Consider the following 18010-nt stretch of genomic DNA (forward strand, 5'->3'; position numbering starts at 1 on the left):
TATATATTAAAAGAATTAGTTTAATTCATTTCAATCAATAAATAGCAAATCATATTATTTAGTAAATGTATGTGCTGGGATTGGATGTGTAACATTAAATACGTCCTAGCTTAAAAAAATAATCCAATTTGTTAATACCTACAAACATTAGGATCCAATGGTTATAAAAAAAAAATAAAAAAAAAATAGAATTTAAATTAAGCACTTTTAAGTTTACGAGCATCCAATTCAATATCATTCTGGGTTAAACACAACAAAAATACTACAACTAAAGATAATTATATTTTCTTAACACAATGTTTCAGCAAAATTATTACACAGGTTGAATGTTGTTATGGTTCAAGCAATTCCTTATTTACAGATAAATAGACATCAAAATCAAATTAACTCATCAAACAGCAAGGCTCCAACAATGAATGCAATTTAAGACAAAAACACTACCAAAGTTGGAAGACCTGAAGAGAGCCGACATGTTAAACTAGAGCCTGTACTATAGATCAAGTTACAAAAAAAAAAATAATCAGACAACCTTATCAAAACTCAAACCTCAACCCCATTGACTTATAGCATTATTTTCATCATTTCAAAAAAACATAAAGAGTCAACTTTCCATCCTTGATCTAGACACTTGCCTCGGGACAACCATGCATGCAGTATCTTATATGTGCAATGAGCCGTGTATTTAAAATTGTAGTTGTAATACAGATTTTAAAATTTTTTATTTAAAAATATATTAAAATAAAAAAAATTTATTTGTAAAGAATTATTGTTAAAATCATTACATTAAAACAATCCAATAACATTAAAAAAATTATTTTAAGCAAAAAAATAAAAAATTACCAAACAGGCCTAAACATTCAGAATCAATTATTCAAGTGAAAATTCATTTGCTCAAACTAAGACTGGCCAGGCAAAAACATCGAGTCTCCAATCCAAATACTGAGGTCAGATTCTATGAACCATATCACTTACGTAGTACAACCAATTGTGTGCTCATTGGCTTCAAATGGGAAAACAAACATTTCCATTTTCTATGCTCACAATTGGGCTAATTTTCAAGATGAGAGTGAAGTAATTTGACACCCTATACACGAAAACAGAAATTCTAAAAATGTTTTTTAGTATGCCCGGGACATGAAAATGGGACTTCACATAATCCTCTACCAAAACCTAGGATTGGTAACCTCCATTATACATCCAACTCAGGCTATAACTTTCACCATGTTCTTTTTACCACAAAGAGCTTGGACTGCAGCCGCAGTCATCAAATACTTTCTCACCCCCTAACAAGAACTTCAGAGCAGTGACTAGATAGCATGGAATCGGCATGTTCATCATTCATTTCGGATGGAATAATACTTGTCCCAGAGGGTTGGAGATTTTGAAATTTCACTCATAAGGTTTTTGAATTTAAGGCTGCAATCTCCTCCGCTGCAAAATAAGAAAACAATGATCAAGCACCAGCGGAAGAGGAAGTATTCCATTCATGCAGCTCATGTCGTGTTTCTGTTATGCAGTAAGAAATAAAAATCCAAAACAATTTTTATCCAATCAGAGTAGAAATATGTCCAACATGTTTTCTACCTACAGATGAAAGCCATGCTGAAGCATTAAAGTCATAACATGACACAATAAGGGGAAGTTATCTATAATTTTGGCAGGAGCAAACAGCTTCAATTTAAACTGTATAAAATCCACAAACCTTATACGATTCAAGGATGCAATTGCTCGAAGAGCACTGCGAATCATGTCTTCATTACGATCCACTTCTTGCTTTACAGCAACTTGCTTAGGCTTAAAATTGATAGTTTTTTGGAGGGGGTCCACCAATGAGTCCAACACTGCAGTTCACGATTAAGAGATCAGAAAATTTGTAGCACAGAGAAACCAGCAGACTATAGTAGGTTGATTAACTCACTGACCTGCCAATACAGCAGATGGACACTTATCTGCCAGTTTTGAGAGGATAAGATGGCAAGGCATTTTAACATCATAATGATCTGGAACATCCAAAATAGTCAAGTCAGCCAACAGTTGATAACAATAACCATCATGTATACTCCAATCTTCACAGAATTCATTAGCTAACTAGATCTAATTATTGATATTGAATAATCATTGAAATTAATCTCACTGTCATACAGAAGAACCAATGAAACAAGTAGTCTTCATGAAATTTAGATAGTTAAGAGAATAAAGAAATTAGAATTCTTCTCACAAATAGTCTTTTTGAAAAGTAAGATTCATATATGTACATGGATTTTAGCCCTTAGTGATGATGCAAATGTTGCAAATTGAACGGTTTCTTGTCCTAGTTAGGGAAAAAAAAAAAACACACCAAACATGTTTGAAATGTTGTAACCCAACAATGCAGATAAAGAAAGAAATTTAGTAATTAATTTCATTTATCTCTTAATTCTGAAAATTTTAATTTTTCTAAAAAGATGAAAATAGGTAAATGAAATCATAACAAAGGAAAACTCCAGATTAATACTATTATTTATAGATAAATTTAATCCTGAACAGGATTAAAGATTCCTAAGATAGATTGAATCTTATATAAATAGGTTTTAAGAAAAAATGAGGGAAAGAAGAGAAATCAGGCTTGAGAAATAAATTAATATAATTCCTACATTCCTTCTATTTCTTTTGTTTGGTTGCATCACTTTTCATGCATAAAACCAAACCAAATGAATCACAAAATTAAAATAACCATACAAAAAATAAGTGGGCCTAGGGAGGAGGGAATGGAACACAAACCATCCAAGCCTGATTTGAGGTAAGGAACAATGAAAGATGAAGGGTTCACTTGATCAAGACAACTGTCCAGCAATGTGTCTACGCATTCAAAAGCTGCTTTCCTCAACTCAAGGCCATCATCCACAATATGCTTGAAAGGCCCAAGATCTACTGTTCGTATCAATTCTTGCTGCAGCAAACAGTAATTAAAAATCAGAAAATCTGACAGATATAATATGGGTGATTCATTATAAAATAGCCAGTATGGTAAAAATCTGACAAATTGAAAAAACAGAATCATTGTGAATGACAAGAATATTACTCACAAAATCTGATACATAAAAATGGTTTTTAAAAAGAAGTTACAATCGCAGATGTTTCATAACTGTCACAATGATTTTGGGATTATGGATGCAACTTGTTTGAAAACCAAATAATTTTGCATGTGGACAATCTATAATGCAAGCCTATATATTGTAATACCAGTCTCCAATGTACACAGCAGAAACTAAGAGATTTTTAACAATCTGCTGCAAAAATAATGAAATAGCGGCTTTTTCAAGTCTAATAGCTGAATTATTTTGCAATGTGACAGCCACAACATAATTTAACTTGAATAACAAAGCAGACCTAAAAACAAAATTTCCAGAAGTAAAGAGAATACATGCCCTTATTAGCTGATCTAAGTTCATCCCAATCAATCATCCTATGAAATCCACTGAAGTTGCTACTTTTCATGCATACAAGAATGCATAATCCTAGGCTCAATGCAAACTGAACCAATGATTGTGCTCCCACATATGATGCCAGCATGGACATTATACAGACAGATTCAAATAACTAATTCAACATTTCATACAAAGACTAGCTAATACAAACTCTAGGCACTGAAATAAGCAAATTAGAACCAAAAAGATTAAACACAAATAATAATTATAATATTACTAAAGCATTGAAATCACAAGCAGTGCACATGACCTCTCAGCACCATGCTAAAGCAAATATAATGCAATGGGATAAAAAGATATCATTATAAAAGACAGGACGAGTTAAAAAGCTCAAGCAATAATCCACTATTTCCACTGTATTTAGACAAGCAGTGCATGAAACTTACATCATTAGCTCAAAGAAGAACAAGTTTTCAATTACCTTAACAACTGTTTGATCATAGAGAAGTGGCAATAATTCAGGAAGGAGTCCCTTAATAAGGTTAGGTTTGTTGTGAGCAAATGTGCTCAAGGCCAAGATAGCTGCACGCCTGACATGCTGCATGCCATATTGAAGAATAATCATTAGGTTCCAAAACCTTGCAGCCCACTAAAAGAGAACACTCTGCTTATTCATTAGAGCAATATATCATTGCAACTTACCCGGTCATGATCCTTGATAAGCATAAGAAATGATGAGATTTCAGGGTACATAATCTCATCAATCTTCTCAGGTCGCTCAACTATTGAGTATTTTACAGCAATTACTACTGTTGCTCTGGTGAAGGCAGCTGGACTTGTTGTTCTCACCTATAATGAATTTAGAGCACAAGTAAAACACAAGCCTTTGGAGCCACAAAAGCTAAGAACAAACTTAAATGAAACCCAGAATGCCATTTGATGTGTTAGATACCTTAAGCGCAGGAACAAGCTTTGCAGGTTCAACGAGTGCAATTTTACCAAGGCACTCAGCTACAACATTCCGGACACCCTCTTCGTCACTTTCACAGTGATTAAATAGTAATTTAAGTATCTTCTCAACAATGGAATCCTGGAAGTCTGCTTTCTCTACCGACTGTCTTACTATAACCTGCATAATCAGGAGGTTAGAAAAGGAGACATGGTTTGAGGAAATAACCTTCAGTTTGATATAGATTTATGATATATATATAAAAAAAATACCTCCTTCAGAGAATGAAGCAAGAGATACTGTTTCTTCTGCTGATTATCAATCTGGTCCAAGATAAACGGTAGGTACTTGGAAAGATTACTGACAGCAATATTGCCAAGAGCATAAGAAGCGGCAGACTTTATCTCTTCAAAAGGAGATTGGAATGACTCGATAATAATGGTTTCTATATTTGCATGCAAGCTCAGATCTTTCCTTCTCCCAATTTCTCCCAGGCATAACAGTGCAAGGTGCTGCTTAGCCTGAAAAAGGAAAAAAAGAAAAAGAAAAACAGTTACAAAATGCAGAATTCAGATACTTTGATAGAGAAGGGTATCATCAATCCAAAGAGCACGTTACTTGATAGAAAATTTTGAAAGGCAAACTTACTGAATTGGTGCTGCTGTCATCTTTAAGAATCTCAGTAAGCATGTCCACAGTAGATGAACATTTTAGATCACCTGCAGCAAGGCATAGAACAGCCACACATTGGGCTATTGAATGCAAAGCCTTTTTTGCAACACCTCCTGACTGTGGAGCTGGCTTGGCACTTGAAAGGAGTGAGTCCAGTAAAGTGTCAAAACTTGTATTTGCAGAACAGACTAAAGCAGCAAAAAATTTTCGTAAAGCCTGAAATATCAAGCAGACAAAGTTCAAAACCAAGCATTAATTTGGACCAGATGTAATCTTTCGTATCGGAAGAGAGAGTTACCAACAGGGCTTGACCCTGTAGCAATGGGCTTTTAATTAATGTTAGTGCCTGAGGAAGAACTTTATTTCTAACAGCCAAACCAACGTTGGGGCTCGATTTCCTGTCAGTCATTAAGGTGCAGCAAAGTTCCAGAGCAAGAGCTGCCATGTGCAAATCTGAATCGCTGGCACACAGGCAAAACCAAGAGAATTAGCATTTCGAATGTAATCACAATCAATAACCATTCCACGCTCGAAGAAGCCACAAAAGCATTGCATCAAAGGTGTGCAAAACCTTATCAGAGTAGAAAGTTCCACGATAATAACTTCATAAGCAGATGAACCAATTTGGTCACCATATGCTACAATTAGAGAATTCAGTGTCCCCAAAGTTGCCTGCCTTAAAGCTCGATTAGCCTACATTTCAAGACAATAATGCAGAGTTCAGAATTTATACACATACTCAAATGCACATCAGCCTATCTACAAATCATCAATCCAACATATTAGTATGTATATATTTTCAAGTAAGCAAACTTTCATACTTTCATACCTTCCGTAGGAATGCAGTCAACTCTGCAATGACATTCTCCAGGACACATGACAGATCAATCCGAAGAAGAGAAGCCGCAATTACAGCAAAAGCCTGGATTCAGAAATTCAAAATGGCTTGAGTACTTGTGCATCATTGTGATCAAGAAAACACATTATAACTTCAGATGAGAAGGCCTAACTAAATTGTCACCATGACAGCCATGACTGGTGCCAAAAAACCCATGGAATATAAACAATCATATGGCTATCTATGCAAACTGACCTTCACAGCAGTAAGTCGTGTTATCTCATTCCCCATACGATCAACAAGTACAGGGAGGCACACAGGTAATTCTGCTTTGAGATTATCGCCAAATGTTGAAATGACAAGCCCCATGCAAGATATTGCACACTCCTTAACCTCCTGGATAGGAAGAAATTTGCCACTTTAGAAAAGAATACAGAAAGGTTAAGAGAATTTTCAGTGCGAGAAAAGGCTGCAGAATCAACTCTACTGACCTGGTCTTGATCTTGGTTTGTCAAGCGTGACATTATGGCATTATATATTGGACGAACATAAGGTTTGAAGTCAAAACCAAAGCCCTACATCAGAACAACAATTCAGTTATCAGAAATGGACTTTCATAAAAATAAAAATAATAAGTAATCAGGAACGGTCAAACAAAATCTTGAAAAACATCAAAGCTAAAAAATAAATATCTGACCTGGACACTGGGACGAACAACACGAACAAGTTCCCCACATACTCTTAAGGCCTCTGCTGTGACCTTGTAGTATCTCTCACCAACAGCAGATAAAACAGGACTAGAAAGGGCCTGCCATAACAAGCAATATAAATAACAGTAACCTTATTATTTCTCACGAGTCATGATTGTTTTTCATTCATAGAGGCTGCTGTTGAAAATAATCAAACCACAAGAAAGCTTCCAATTCATAGCAATACAAATAGGAATGTATACAAAATTTGTACATGCATTCATAATGCAGACTAAGGGCAGCAATAAATAAGAGATCAAATTGGAAATTTTGCACACCTATAAAAAAATAAAAAAACACTATTTCCATTAACTATTAAAACTCATCTTGAAGATGATGAGTTGTTATATCAATCCTGATCATGTTGTTGTTTTCAGGGGGACCGATCACTATCCCAACAAATCCTATTAAAAGAAAAGATCTTCACAATGTAGCATTGACCAGCAAAGTTTTTCCTGACTTTAACCAGTTAACAAAAAAACATATATCCTCAAGCCATACAAGAGAGAATTCTTCAAAAAAAAAAAAGGCTGAACGTGTTATCTTTTGACATTTTAAGTTTATAGCCAATAGAACATTGCATAAGAGAAAAATGCTAGCAAAAAGATTAGAAATGAACTCCAGGATACTTGATTGTTATAAGAGGTTTCAAATTCCCAAATAAAACTATTAATTACCTTGATATAAGGGTGGAAAACAGGAGGTGAATGTGAAGCCAGTACCAATCTTGTAAAAGTAAGAGCCTCAATCTTCAAATTTGAAGTCGAAGATTTGTCCTGAGGAATGTTGTACAGGAAAAATTGCATCAATTAAAGATACAGTGTGACAGGGAAAATCAAGCTCCAATGATACACATCTGATTAGATGAAAATTCACTTACATTTAATGCCTTCTCGATTCCTGGAATAAGTGACCCAATCTGTTCTGAAAGGCAATCTGGCAAGACAACCACAAGTTCTCTCAACACTGAAAATGCTCCAACCTGCAGGCAGACAAAGGTAATATATTTTATTTATTTTCTTTAAGGTGTGGGTACAATTCATCTAAGAGATGGCATACAATGTTTTGAGCATGCAACCCTTAATTGATGACATGTATCAGCTCTTACCTTAGTCTTGATGGATTTCTCACGCAGTTGCCTGTTTATAGATTTGACAATCTTTGGCACTTCTTGCTTCAGTAACCATCTTGGGCTGCATAACATTAATGCTTGCAAAATTAGTACACTGGGAGACCACACTCCTGAAACAATAAACTAATTACAGACAAAGCAATTTTGTGGACTCTTAATCCATTATGTAGGCCCACGAACCCAAATTTTAACACTTGGCCAACTTGTTTTGCATTGTAGTTTACAACTTTCAGGATCTGTGATTTTGTCCTTTTTGGATGGTACAGAGTAACACCACTCATTAGGCTTATAAGAATAAAATGAAAAGAAAAAAGAAAACTAAGTAAAGAATCCCGTCCTCTAGGTGACTAATCCTGATAAACCAGTCTCAATGGAATAATGGCAGAGAAGGGCTGTGGCTATCAGTACACCCATTAATGTCAATGACTCTCCTAAAGTTGATTTAAAAGCAATGTCTCTGTCCTAAAAATGTTTCAAAACCAAGAAATTTACTCAAAAAAGAGAAGTGAAACACATGGTAAACAAAGAGAAAGTATACAATGAGAGAAAATACCTAGATATTTACCAGGAGAAATTCAAATAAATGATTTTAATATAAGGTAAATTTTCCATGCATAACAATACAGAAACTTGCCTTGATTCATTCATATCAATCTTCCCCTTTGTAACATTTCCAGTTTGACGTAGTAGCTCAATGAATGTATTGAAGACATCCATCTGAATCAAAACAAACTCAGATGAGGATTCAGATGCAATGCCCAAATTTCTCCAGTTAATTGATCAGGCCTTACCTTGACATTTTCTTCCCTTTCTTTAAATCTATCAATCAATTTAGGACAGGCCTGCATGAAAGAAAAACGGAAGCTTAACAAATTTTGTTTTTGATACCAGGATGTTGAGCAAGTTGGAATATAAAGAAGTTGAAAACCATTTTCTATGATAAATCAAAGTATGACATATCATGTGAGGAAAAAAAAAAAAAAGCCATTCATGTCATCCACCTAAAGGCTTAAATCCAAATTCAAACATAAACCAACCAATCAAAACTTTAGGCAGGTTCATACCAGACCACATTAAGAAATCACTTTACATGTGCCTCAATTATGGCAGCATACCTCCTCATACAGTTTTGCAAGAACTTCCGGACGAGAAACAATTAATGCTGATAAGCATTTAGCGGCTGCCCTTCGAACTTTCCAGCTGACATCTTCATCATCGGTGTATTCATTTTCACTCTCACTACAAACAACAACGGGATTGAATAGGTTAATGACAAGTTCAGGAAGCATATTGCTATGAATTACAAGTATGCATTTTTTAAAAACATACTCATCCTCCTCCTCCTCGTGACTCTCATCATCAGTATCTTCTTCCATGTTATCAGTAAAGTTTGGATCATAACTTAGGTACTCCAGAGCAAGATGAAGAATTTCATCACAGTAAGAATAAATGTCTCTGGGACATCTGAGCAGAAAACTTTCCAGCGCCTGCAGCAAAAATTTTGAAGATGCAACCAGAAGCCATGATCAAAGACAAGCAAATGATTAGAACCACAACAGTAATAAAATGGATGGAGACATTTACAGCACCTGCAAGCCATATTCACGAAGCTCCTCGTCATTCTCTGATGCACTTGTGCAGTAATTAATTAGCACTGGCACAGTGTCTCCAAGATGGGGTCCAAATCGATATCCCACAGCACGGCTTAAACACCAAAGCATCACACAATTTGTAAGCATAAAACAGTGTTAGCTTGTTAGGATGAGTAGACAGTGGGACAGGTGTAATCTAAAGCTCAAAGAAGAAACTTTTTCATTTCACACTTCAATACATTTAAAGTTCCAAGTCTACAAGTAGATATACACAAGCATGCCACAGTTCACACATTCAGACTACAAATCTTGCTATCAGACTGGCTCACATCTTGTAGTGCCAATGGTTTAACCTCAACAATACGAAGTTTGACCTGTCCTCCACAGTTATCAGAAAATTCTTTAATAGCGAACCCAGGAAAGTGAAAGCACCATATGGTAAACAGATACAGCATCCCTTTACCTCAAAGCACCAATCATTTGAATGTTTGTCCGGATCATCTCAGGTTTTGCACCCTTAGTTCTCAATTTCTGAACAACCTCAACTGTCGCCTTCCCTAATAAATCATCTGACAAGCTTGAAGCAAGTGATGCTGAACATCAAAGAATAGTTTTAGCCATATCAACAATCTTGAGGGTGGATGATTTTCACATCAAACTTATCAAAGTAGTAAATTAGCCAGAAATAAGGAAAAATCATAGAGACAGCAGGTTTGAAGGAATCTACCATCTTAATTTTGAAGTAAAAAGAACTTTGAGATTTTTTTATATAAAAAAAAAACCCAACCTTCTCAAGCACATATCTGGTTTTAGGTCTCGCTACACAACTGCTACCAAGTTACATGCATAAAAAACTCATTGTTACCCAGGAGTGAGTGAGTGAGTGAGGGAGGGAGAGATGAAAGGAGGGAAAGAGAGAGCAGAACACCTAATTTTAGCCATGCCTAATGGTTGAGGATGTGCCAAATTTCCGACTGCTCTGATATTTTGGTTAGGATCCAGGGCAAAAACCTTTCTGTTTCCCCCAAAGAGTGAATCAAGAATATCTACAATTAATTCAAAATAATGGTATTGCAAGGGAAATCAATGACAAATATCAGTTCAGTCTTACCAATGCATGAAACTGTCCTCTTTCTAACAGTGGCTTGATTCGAATTCAATTGGGACAAAAGTGCATTTAAAAGCAACTCATGATCATTTGCCATCAAATTTCCAAATTTATGAAGAACATCACACAAAATATCAAGACATTCACATTTGATCTCCGTGCTCATTCCCTGTGGCAGAAAAGAATGCCAAAGGAAGTTATGGAGAAGAGGAGAAGAAACTTCCAGATGACAAGACCTTGACACATTGTATTTAGAACTCACCGGACTTGTTATTCCTTTTATCAACTGTGGAGATAGGGTGACAAGAATAGACTGAGCTAGAGATATTGCTGTGACTTCAGATGCAATAGTCTTCAAAGCAATGCTTGCGATGTCACGATGCTGATCTTTACCATGTAGCAATTTCTCACATAGTTTATTAGTCATCTCCACAACTTGAGCCTCGCTGACCTTCTTCACCAATGGAGCAAGACTGCAACACCACATTAATAAAAAGCATAAAAATCAAGCTTGCAGCAACACTGATATTTAGCATCTCCTTCATCTTCTTTTCCCTCTTGTTGTTCACACTTGAAAAAGTGCATGTATATGGGGCATCCACAAGGCAACAACCATGCCAAGTTGAGTCCCTCAGAAGTTAACATGTCTATATTGCATACTTGAAGAAAAACCAAGCCCCAAATCAAAACACAAGAAACAGGAAGCAAGAGTTCCAGCAGTAACTTTTTAACACTATTGACAGAAAGCATCCATAATTTGTCCACATGCAAGTTGGGATTTTAAATAGCAACTCTTTGATGCTAAATCAGTATTGTCGCATAAAGCACATATATACAAAAGCATGCACTACAATTTATGTAGTCTACACTCTAAAGGATATACAATACACAAGGATCAAAGTCTTAACATGCGGAAATATAATGACAGGAGTGAAATATCTCTCCTTATATCTCTCCCAAATTTTGAGGAAACATTCCTGGAAAATTTTGGATGGATTTGGCCAACACAAAATACACAAATGTCACAATGTTTATAGCAATCAGAGAGAGAGAGAGAGAGAGAGAGAGATACCACTTAACAGCCAATCCAGAAACATCACCAGCTACATCATCAAGTTGCTGTAGAACAATATTTGACAACTTTATCTCCAAATCAGTATCAGCTTTAAATCCCTCCTTGTTTAACTCATTTAACAAATCAGATGTTGCCATGTATCTGTAATCTTTATCCTTTCCCGTCATCTGCAAACAAAGCCAAGAACATCAAAATATAAATACAATTAATTATCACCAGCTGAAATACCCGAATGAACCATCACAAAAACTCTCCAACACCATCCCTTACCAACACACAGTTCATCAACTGAAATCCCTGATAAAATAAAAACCATACCTTTTCCAGAATACCCGTCATTTGTAAATTCGCCATCTTTGCACGGCTATACGACCAAAGACACTCTTCTAATTAGAATAACACCCTAAGCACAACAATTAAAGCAAAAGATAAAGCAATTGCATAACCACACTACATAAAATTTCATGTGAAACGATACAAAAGCTAATGTTTAAAGGCATGAAAAGCACTAATTTTTCTTAAAAAGCAATTAATCATACAATTTCTTGATTCCATAATCCAACATAATTTGAAAAAAAATTAAAAAAAAAGAAGCAAAATTAAAATATTGAAAGAGCAAGAAGGGAAAGTATCTAAAAGAAACAATGTAACACACTAGTAAGCAAAACCCTAATCTAAGTTAAGCAGCCAAGAACCAATCTTTTGTTTTCCTCCAATGTATTAAAAGCCGAAAACCTAAATAGTTAAGTGTGATCAGTGTGATGCGGTAAAAACCCAAGAAATCAAGAATGACACTCCCACCCTGCACTGAAATCGGAAGCAAAGAACAAACAATAATCAACCAGAGCTCAAAACTTACCCAATGAGAGAGCTTAGCAAAGAAGATTTTGGTTTTGGTTTTGAAATTGATTTTTTTTTTTTTCTTTATATCGGACTCGGCTGGCTGGCTCCTCCTTTTTCCAGTTGTGGGCTCAACCTCTCCATGGACTGCACAGTCCCCGGCCCAGAGGGAATTAGAGATTGTCTGTTATTAATAATTATAAAATAAATAAAATAAAATAAAAGAATAAACTAAAAGTGAAGAGCCTTTCGAAACGTGGCAAATTACAGTACCTTATGACCACATGTATACTGTGAATTCGAATAATAAATTTCATATTTTGTCCCTTAATACCAAAAACATTTGACCTATCTTAATACAGTCTTTTTATTAATTTGTATGAATAGTAAAAATACTAAAATGTCTTTGAGACAAATAATATATGCCTAGTCTAGGGCTTGTTTTGGCTCTTCATTTTTAATGAGCATCTAGGTTACTTCAATGATAAAAAGATTATTTAATAGTGTAGTTTCAATTATTTTTTAAAATATTTTTTTAAAAAAATATATTAATATAATATTTTTTATTTTAAAAAAATTATTTTTAATATAAACGCATCAAAATAATCTAAAAACACTTAAAAATATTAATTTAGAGTAAAAAAATAAAACAATTTAATTTTTTTCAAAACTATTTTTAAAATGTAAAAACAAACAAAACAAAAAAAATATCTTTAGTTGAGGGTTATTTTTGTATTTAGTGCTTTGTCAAGTGCATTGTAATCTTTTAATAAAAAGAGAATTTTAAAGAGTTGTTATGCTTGAAAAGTACTTGTACACTTCAAACGGCAAATATTGTGTCTTTTAGTATTGGAACTTGTGTTTTCATCGTGATATTAAATGCACCATATTATTCTTTTTTTTTCTAGTATAGTATGTATAGGCGTTGTATTGACTGTTTGTTCCTAATGAATTTATTTTTTCTCTCTCTCCTTCTTGTTAAATTGTAAGATGGTCTTCTTTGTTTTTTATATTCTACTTTAGTTCATTTACTTTTAATTTCTAGTTTTTGTCTTTAGTCATTTCATAAAAGTTTTTTTTTTCAATTCAATCCTTCAATTTCAATTTGTCATACATTATTGTTTTTAATTTGGTCTTTATTCTTCTTCTTTTTTTTCTTGGCGCTTTCGTAAAAAAATTTATTGGTTTTTAATTTCACCCTTCAATCCAATATTATGATGTGTTATTTTTTTTATTCCTTATTCTTTTCTCTTTTTTTGTTGGAGTTATTTTTATTTTAAATTTAACCCTCCAATAAAAAATGTTTACCACTTTTCTTTTAATTTATTATTTTTCTCCTTGGTACTTTTTTACAAGTTTTATATATTTTCAATTTAGTCCTTAATCCCAATTTTGTTGTATATTATTATTTTCAATTTGATCATTATTCTCTTGATTTTTTACTTTTTTCCTTGGCAATTAATAAAAAAATTTATTGATTTTTAATTTCAACCTTTTTTTCAATTTGGTTCTCGTTATTTGTACTGTTTTGCTTTTTTGTTTGAGTAATTTTTCTTTTCAATTTAAGCCTTCAATAAAAAAATAATAATTTTCAGTTAATTTTTATTTTACTTTTACCTTCATTCTTTTAATTATCATTTTCTATTTAAAATCCTTTTATATAGTCAATTTACACCCACTTTCATTCTTTAGGGTTTAATTTCTTTGGATTATGCTTCGTTATTTATCCATATGTAGTGCTTTTGATTTAATGATCTAGGTCACGAGTTTATATAGTCAACACGAGTCAACATCCTTTTTATACTTATTTTTTCTTTTGATATCATCATTTGATATTAATTTTTTTTTTAAAAAAATACCTTCGTTACTTTCTTCATAAAAATATTATATGAAGTTATCATGATCTTATGAATTAGAAAACATGTTTTGTATGTTAAATTGGGTTAGCTCACCCTTTATTATCAAACTTACATGTTTGTTGCTCTATCTTAGGTTGAGTAAGGTTAGGTTTTTAACCCTTCTTTATTCAATTCTATACTTTCATAATTTTTCTTTAGGGTATCATGATCATTTTTATCCCTTTTATATATCTATCGCACTATCTGAGGTTAACCAAGGTTGGGTTTTTATCCATTTTTTATCCAATTTTATACTTTAATAATTTTCTTTTAGGATACCGTCGTTGTGTTTATGATAAAAATTATTTTTTTACTATCATTGTTTATTCTATTAATAAAAGTTTTTTTCCTTGACCTCTTAATAAAAGTTTTATCAGTTTTTTATTTTTAATATTGTTTTTCAATTTAGTCCTCATTATATTTATTTATTATTTTTCCTCTCATTCTTTCAATTACTAATTTTTATTATAAATCCTTTTTATGTAGTTAATTTACCCCCTTTCATTATTCAGGGTTTAATTTTTTAGGGATTATGTTTCATTATTTTTTCTTGTAAAATGCTTCTGGTGTAATGATTTATATCACAAGTTTAAACAGTTAGCGTGAGTCAACATCCTTTTTTTACTTATTTCCTCTTCCAATTTCATTGTTTGATATTTTTTTAAAATGTCCTTGTTGTTTTCTTAAAAAAAAAACATTTATGTTGAGTTATCCTAGTTCTTGTGGTTTTCTTAAAAAAACATTTATGTTGAGTTATCCTAGTCCTATAACCTAGACAACGAGTTTTGTGGGTTAAATCGAGTTAGCTCACCACTTATTATCTAGGTTATATGTTTGTTACACTGCCTCGGGTTGACAATAGTTGGGTTTTTATCTATTTTTAATTCAATTTTATACTTTATAATTTTTTTTTAGGATATTGTGATCTTTTTTAAGATAAAAAATATTCATTCACCATCATTACCTATTCTTTTATCATTTAATTAAAGTAAACCAACTTATTAAGTATTGGTGGTGCTATAACCTAAATTGTTTATTTCTCTTATTTATTTGAAACACACTTATGGAACTTCAACATTCTTTGTCATAAGAAAATATACGAACCCACAACATAGTGCATGTCCCTACATGGTTACTAACAAAACATTGAAAAGGTATGGTTAAAATCATTATAGCCACGCCCACAAAACAATATTAATAAAAATAGTGTTTTGTTTTTATTTTTACTTTTGCTTATTTTTCTTTTGTTTTTTTTTCAATTATGCAACGTCCCTGAATTTTTTTACACAATAAACCATTTATATGTATTTTGTTGTCAGTGAAAGTAGATGATTTTTTTCTATTATCATCAGTAATGGTCAACTGGTTTAATCCATAATCTAATATTTCATTTACTAGTTGATTAATCAGTCGATTGATTTCATCAACCGATTAAGACAATAGCAAAATTAATCATTCAATACATCAAATGGTTGATTGGATCAATTTGTAAAAACAATCGATCAACTAGTTTAAATTATAATCATATCTTTTTTGCTATTTAACTTTTTATCCAACTATTAACAAAATGCAGTATCTTTAAAGTCTATTTAGAATGAGTTTTTAACATACAAATATATAAGCACTCATAATTTAGATTTTAATCATATACCAATTTCTACATTATAAAGGGATTAATGTATAACAAAATTACATTTTCATTAATTAACAAAAGAAAATCAAAATCATTTACTCATTTTACATGATACTGTGATATACCAAAAAATTTATTTAATATTAAATATAATCAAGTTTATCTATTATGATTATCTACTATTATTTCTTCTATTTATTTATCACATCAAAACTGAACAATTAATTTCTTATTTTACCCTTAACCTTATGAACTAATACAATTAGCACAATTTAATAGCATGCCAATATCCTCTATAGCTTAACATAGATATTTATTTCATTATCAAATTAATGGTTTCTCTATTCATTTATTAACCAAGCACCAATCTCATTGATTAGTGAACCATTTTAATAATGATTTATGAAATAGGACGCCAATCTCATTGACTAATGAACCATTTTCTACAATTATCCATTAACCAATGTACTATTCTTATTATCTAGCGAACTAGTTTCTCCAATTGTCTATTAACCGAGGCACTAATCTCATTAATGAGGGAACTAGCTTCTTCAACAATATACCATATTTCAAATAAAAATCAAGACACATTTTAAGAAAATTATGGATTACAATATAAATAATATTTTATATTTAAGGTGCCGAGTATCTAACTAATATCCAAACGCATGAAATAGTATCTTGGTGTTAAATAGGTTCTACGACCTTTCCTGTACCACCAAGAACATTATATTAGTTGCCATTCATTTACTATAAAAAGTTAATTTCATTATCCTTACATATTTCAAATTATCAACAACATTTACTCATTCAATCACAATACTAAATACATAAAAGAATAAAAAAATATTTTGGTTCCCACTATTAATCATTTTTATTTAAAATGGTCGATCATATCCCTCTTATAACACTAATTTCTTTTCTTAAATTTTATGTTATTTTTTCTTGATACACATTCATCAAATAATTCATATAACATAATTAAGCACAATTTCACAACAACTAAAACTAGCAAAGTTAAACCTTTCAAAAAAAATTTTCAATTTTGCATTAATTCCACATGACCCAATCTTTTATTATATTTAAAATTTCATTATCAAAGCAAAACTATCAATTAAAACATTTATAACTAAATTCCAATGAATGAAATTTCATAACACATTAGAATTATAATTAATCAATGTAGGGGTAATCCATATCTCATACTAACAATAATTTAAGGAGAATTTTTTTTTAAAAAAAATCAAGTTTTGTTAAACAATTAAAAGAATGCCTTCTTTTAATTCACCAAAAAGTCATTTACTCCATTTAATTTAATTTTTTTGGTGTTTTTTAATGAATTTAGTGAAATAAAATATAAAAAAAACCCTTCCTTCTCCATTGAACAATGCTGCTGGCCACAAGAAGAAGAAGGAACATGTTTTTATAATCTAGAGTTTATGTATTTACAACAATGTTTTTATGTTTAGTTTAGGTATTTTTTTTTTTTACCAAATACCCCATCTCAGACCACTTTTAACATATCAAAAATAAATATTTTTCTCTCAAAAACTTTATTACTAATTATCTAGTACAATATCATTTATTATTTTTCAGTTAACTCATGTCATATCCGAGTTCAACTTTAGATATTTAACAAATATTACAAAATTCTTAATGGGGTTTTACAATTTTATCCTTTAAGAATGAAATTTTATTTTTTTATTTAGTATTATTTTTTGATTTTATCATTCAATATTAAGTTGTTTTGAGAATTGTGCTTTTTATTTTTTTGTTAGGTTATATACTAGTCTCATGGATCTACCTTTTTTTCCTCTTAATTTCAACATTTATCATTAAATTTGTTGGAAGTAGAGCTTCATATTTTTTCTTAATTTTTTTTTTATGAATTTAGCCCCATGGTATGACCAAGATTGCAGATTTATTAAGTTAACTTGGGTTGATTATGATTTCTTTTTTTTCCATGTTTTTTCTAATTGTTTTTTTTATTTCATTCTTCAATATTAGATTGGTTGGAAATTGGGTTTCCTAATTGTTTTTTTTATTTACTTTCTATAAGGTTATTCTAATTTTATGGTCCGAGTCATGAGTTTGTCAAATTGACCCAATTGACTATA

The 18010-nt window shown here is 32.0% G+C and overlaps 1 protein-coding gene across 3 annotated transcripts; it reads right to left on the bottom strand.

Moving 5' to 3' along the window:
* Positions 1 to 836: 836 nt before the first annotated feature.
* On the bottom strand, positions 837 to 12485 carry LOC105128439 (cullin-associated NEDD8-dissociated protein 1). 3 transcript variants are annotated; one of them, XM_011030107.1, is made up of 29 exons: positions 12382 to 12485; positions 11841 to 11925; positions 11520 to 11689; positions 10710 to 10920; positions 10451 to 10616; positions 9803 to 9932; positions 9337 to 9451; positions 9077 to 9234; positions 8863 to 8986; positions 8539 to 8589; positions 8382 to 8464; positions 7724 to 7808; positions 7496 to 7597; positions 7293 to 7391; positions 6564 to 6674; positions 6358 to 6441; positions 6122 to 6262; positions 5858 to 5950; positions 5600 to 5721; positions 5327 to 5489; positions 5005 to 5244; positions 4629 to 4877; positions 4360 to 4536; positions 4110 to 4256; positions 3889 to 4005; positions 2761 to 2929; positions 1923 to 2000; positions 1703 to 1841; positions 837 to 1431 (listed from the first exon to the last, which is right to left on the bottom strand). In XM_011030107.1, the coding sequence occupies exons 2-29, from the start codon at positions 11874 to 11876 to the stop codon at positions 1335 to 1337; spliced, it is 3657 nt and encodes a 1218-aa protein (XP_011028409.1). In that variant the 5' UTR covers positions 11877 to 11925; positions 12382 to 12485; the 3' UTR covers positions 837 to 1334. The 3 variants fall into 3 exon arrangements, with proteins under 3 accessions (XP_011028409.1, XP_011028410.1, XP_011028411.1); XM_011030108.1 differs by having other exon boundaries at positions 11841 to 11886; positions 12382 to 12445; XM_011030109.1 differs by lacking the exons at positions 10451 to 10616; positions 10710 to 10920; positions 11520 to 11689; positions 11841 to 11925; positions 12382 to 12485 and adding an exon at positions 10268 to 10368.
* Positions 12486 to 18010: the final 5525 nt, after the last annotated feature.

Source organism: Populus euphratica, unplaced genomic scaffold, assembly GCF_000495115.2.
Source record: "Populus euphratica unplaced genomic scaffold, PopEup_1.0 scaffold14.1, whole genome shotgun sequence".
In the NCBI taxonomy this organism is placed as follows: domain Eukaryota; kingdom Viridiplantae; phylum Streptophyta; class Magnoliopsida; order Malpighiales; family Salicaceae; genus Populus; species Populus euphratica.

What these genes read in the sequence shown, in the direction of transcription:
- LOC105128439 (XM_011030107.1), bottom strand. Translation starts at nt 11,876, where the DNA reads ATGGCGAATTTACAAATGACGGGTATTCTGGAAAAG. An exon ending in CCTCAAATCAGGCTTGGATG is followed by an intron (nt 2,001 to 2,760) that starts GTTTGTGTTCCA and finishes TGGATGTTCCAG; the next exon opens with ATCATTATGATGTTAAAATG. An exon ending in GCATCCTTGAATCGTATAAG is followed by an intron (nt 1,432 to 1,702) that starts GTTTGTGGATTT and finishes CTTATTTTGCAG; the next exon opens with CGGAGGAGATTGCAGCCTTA.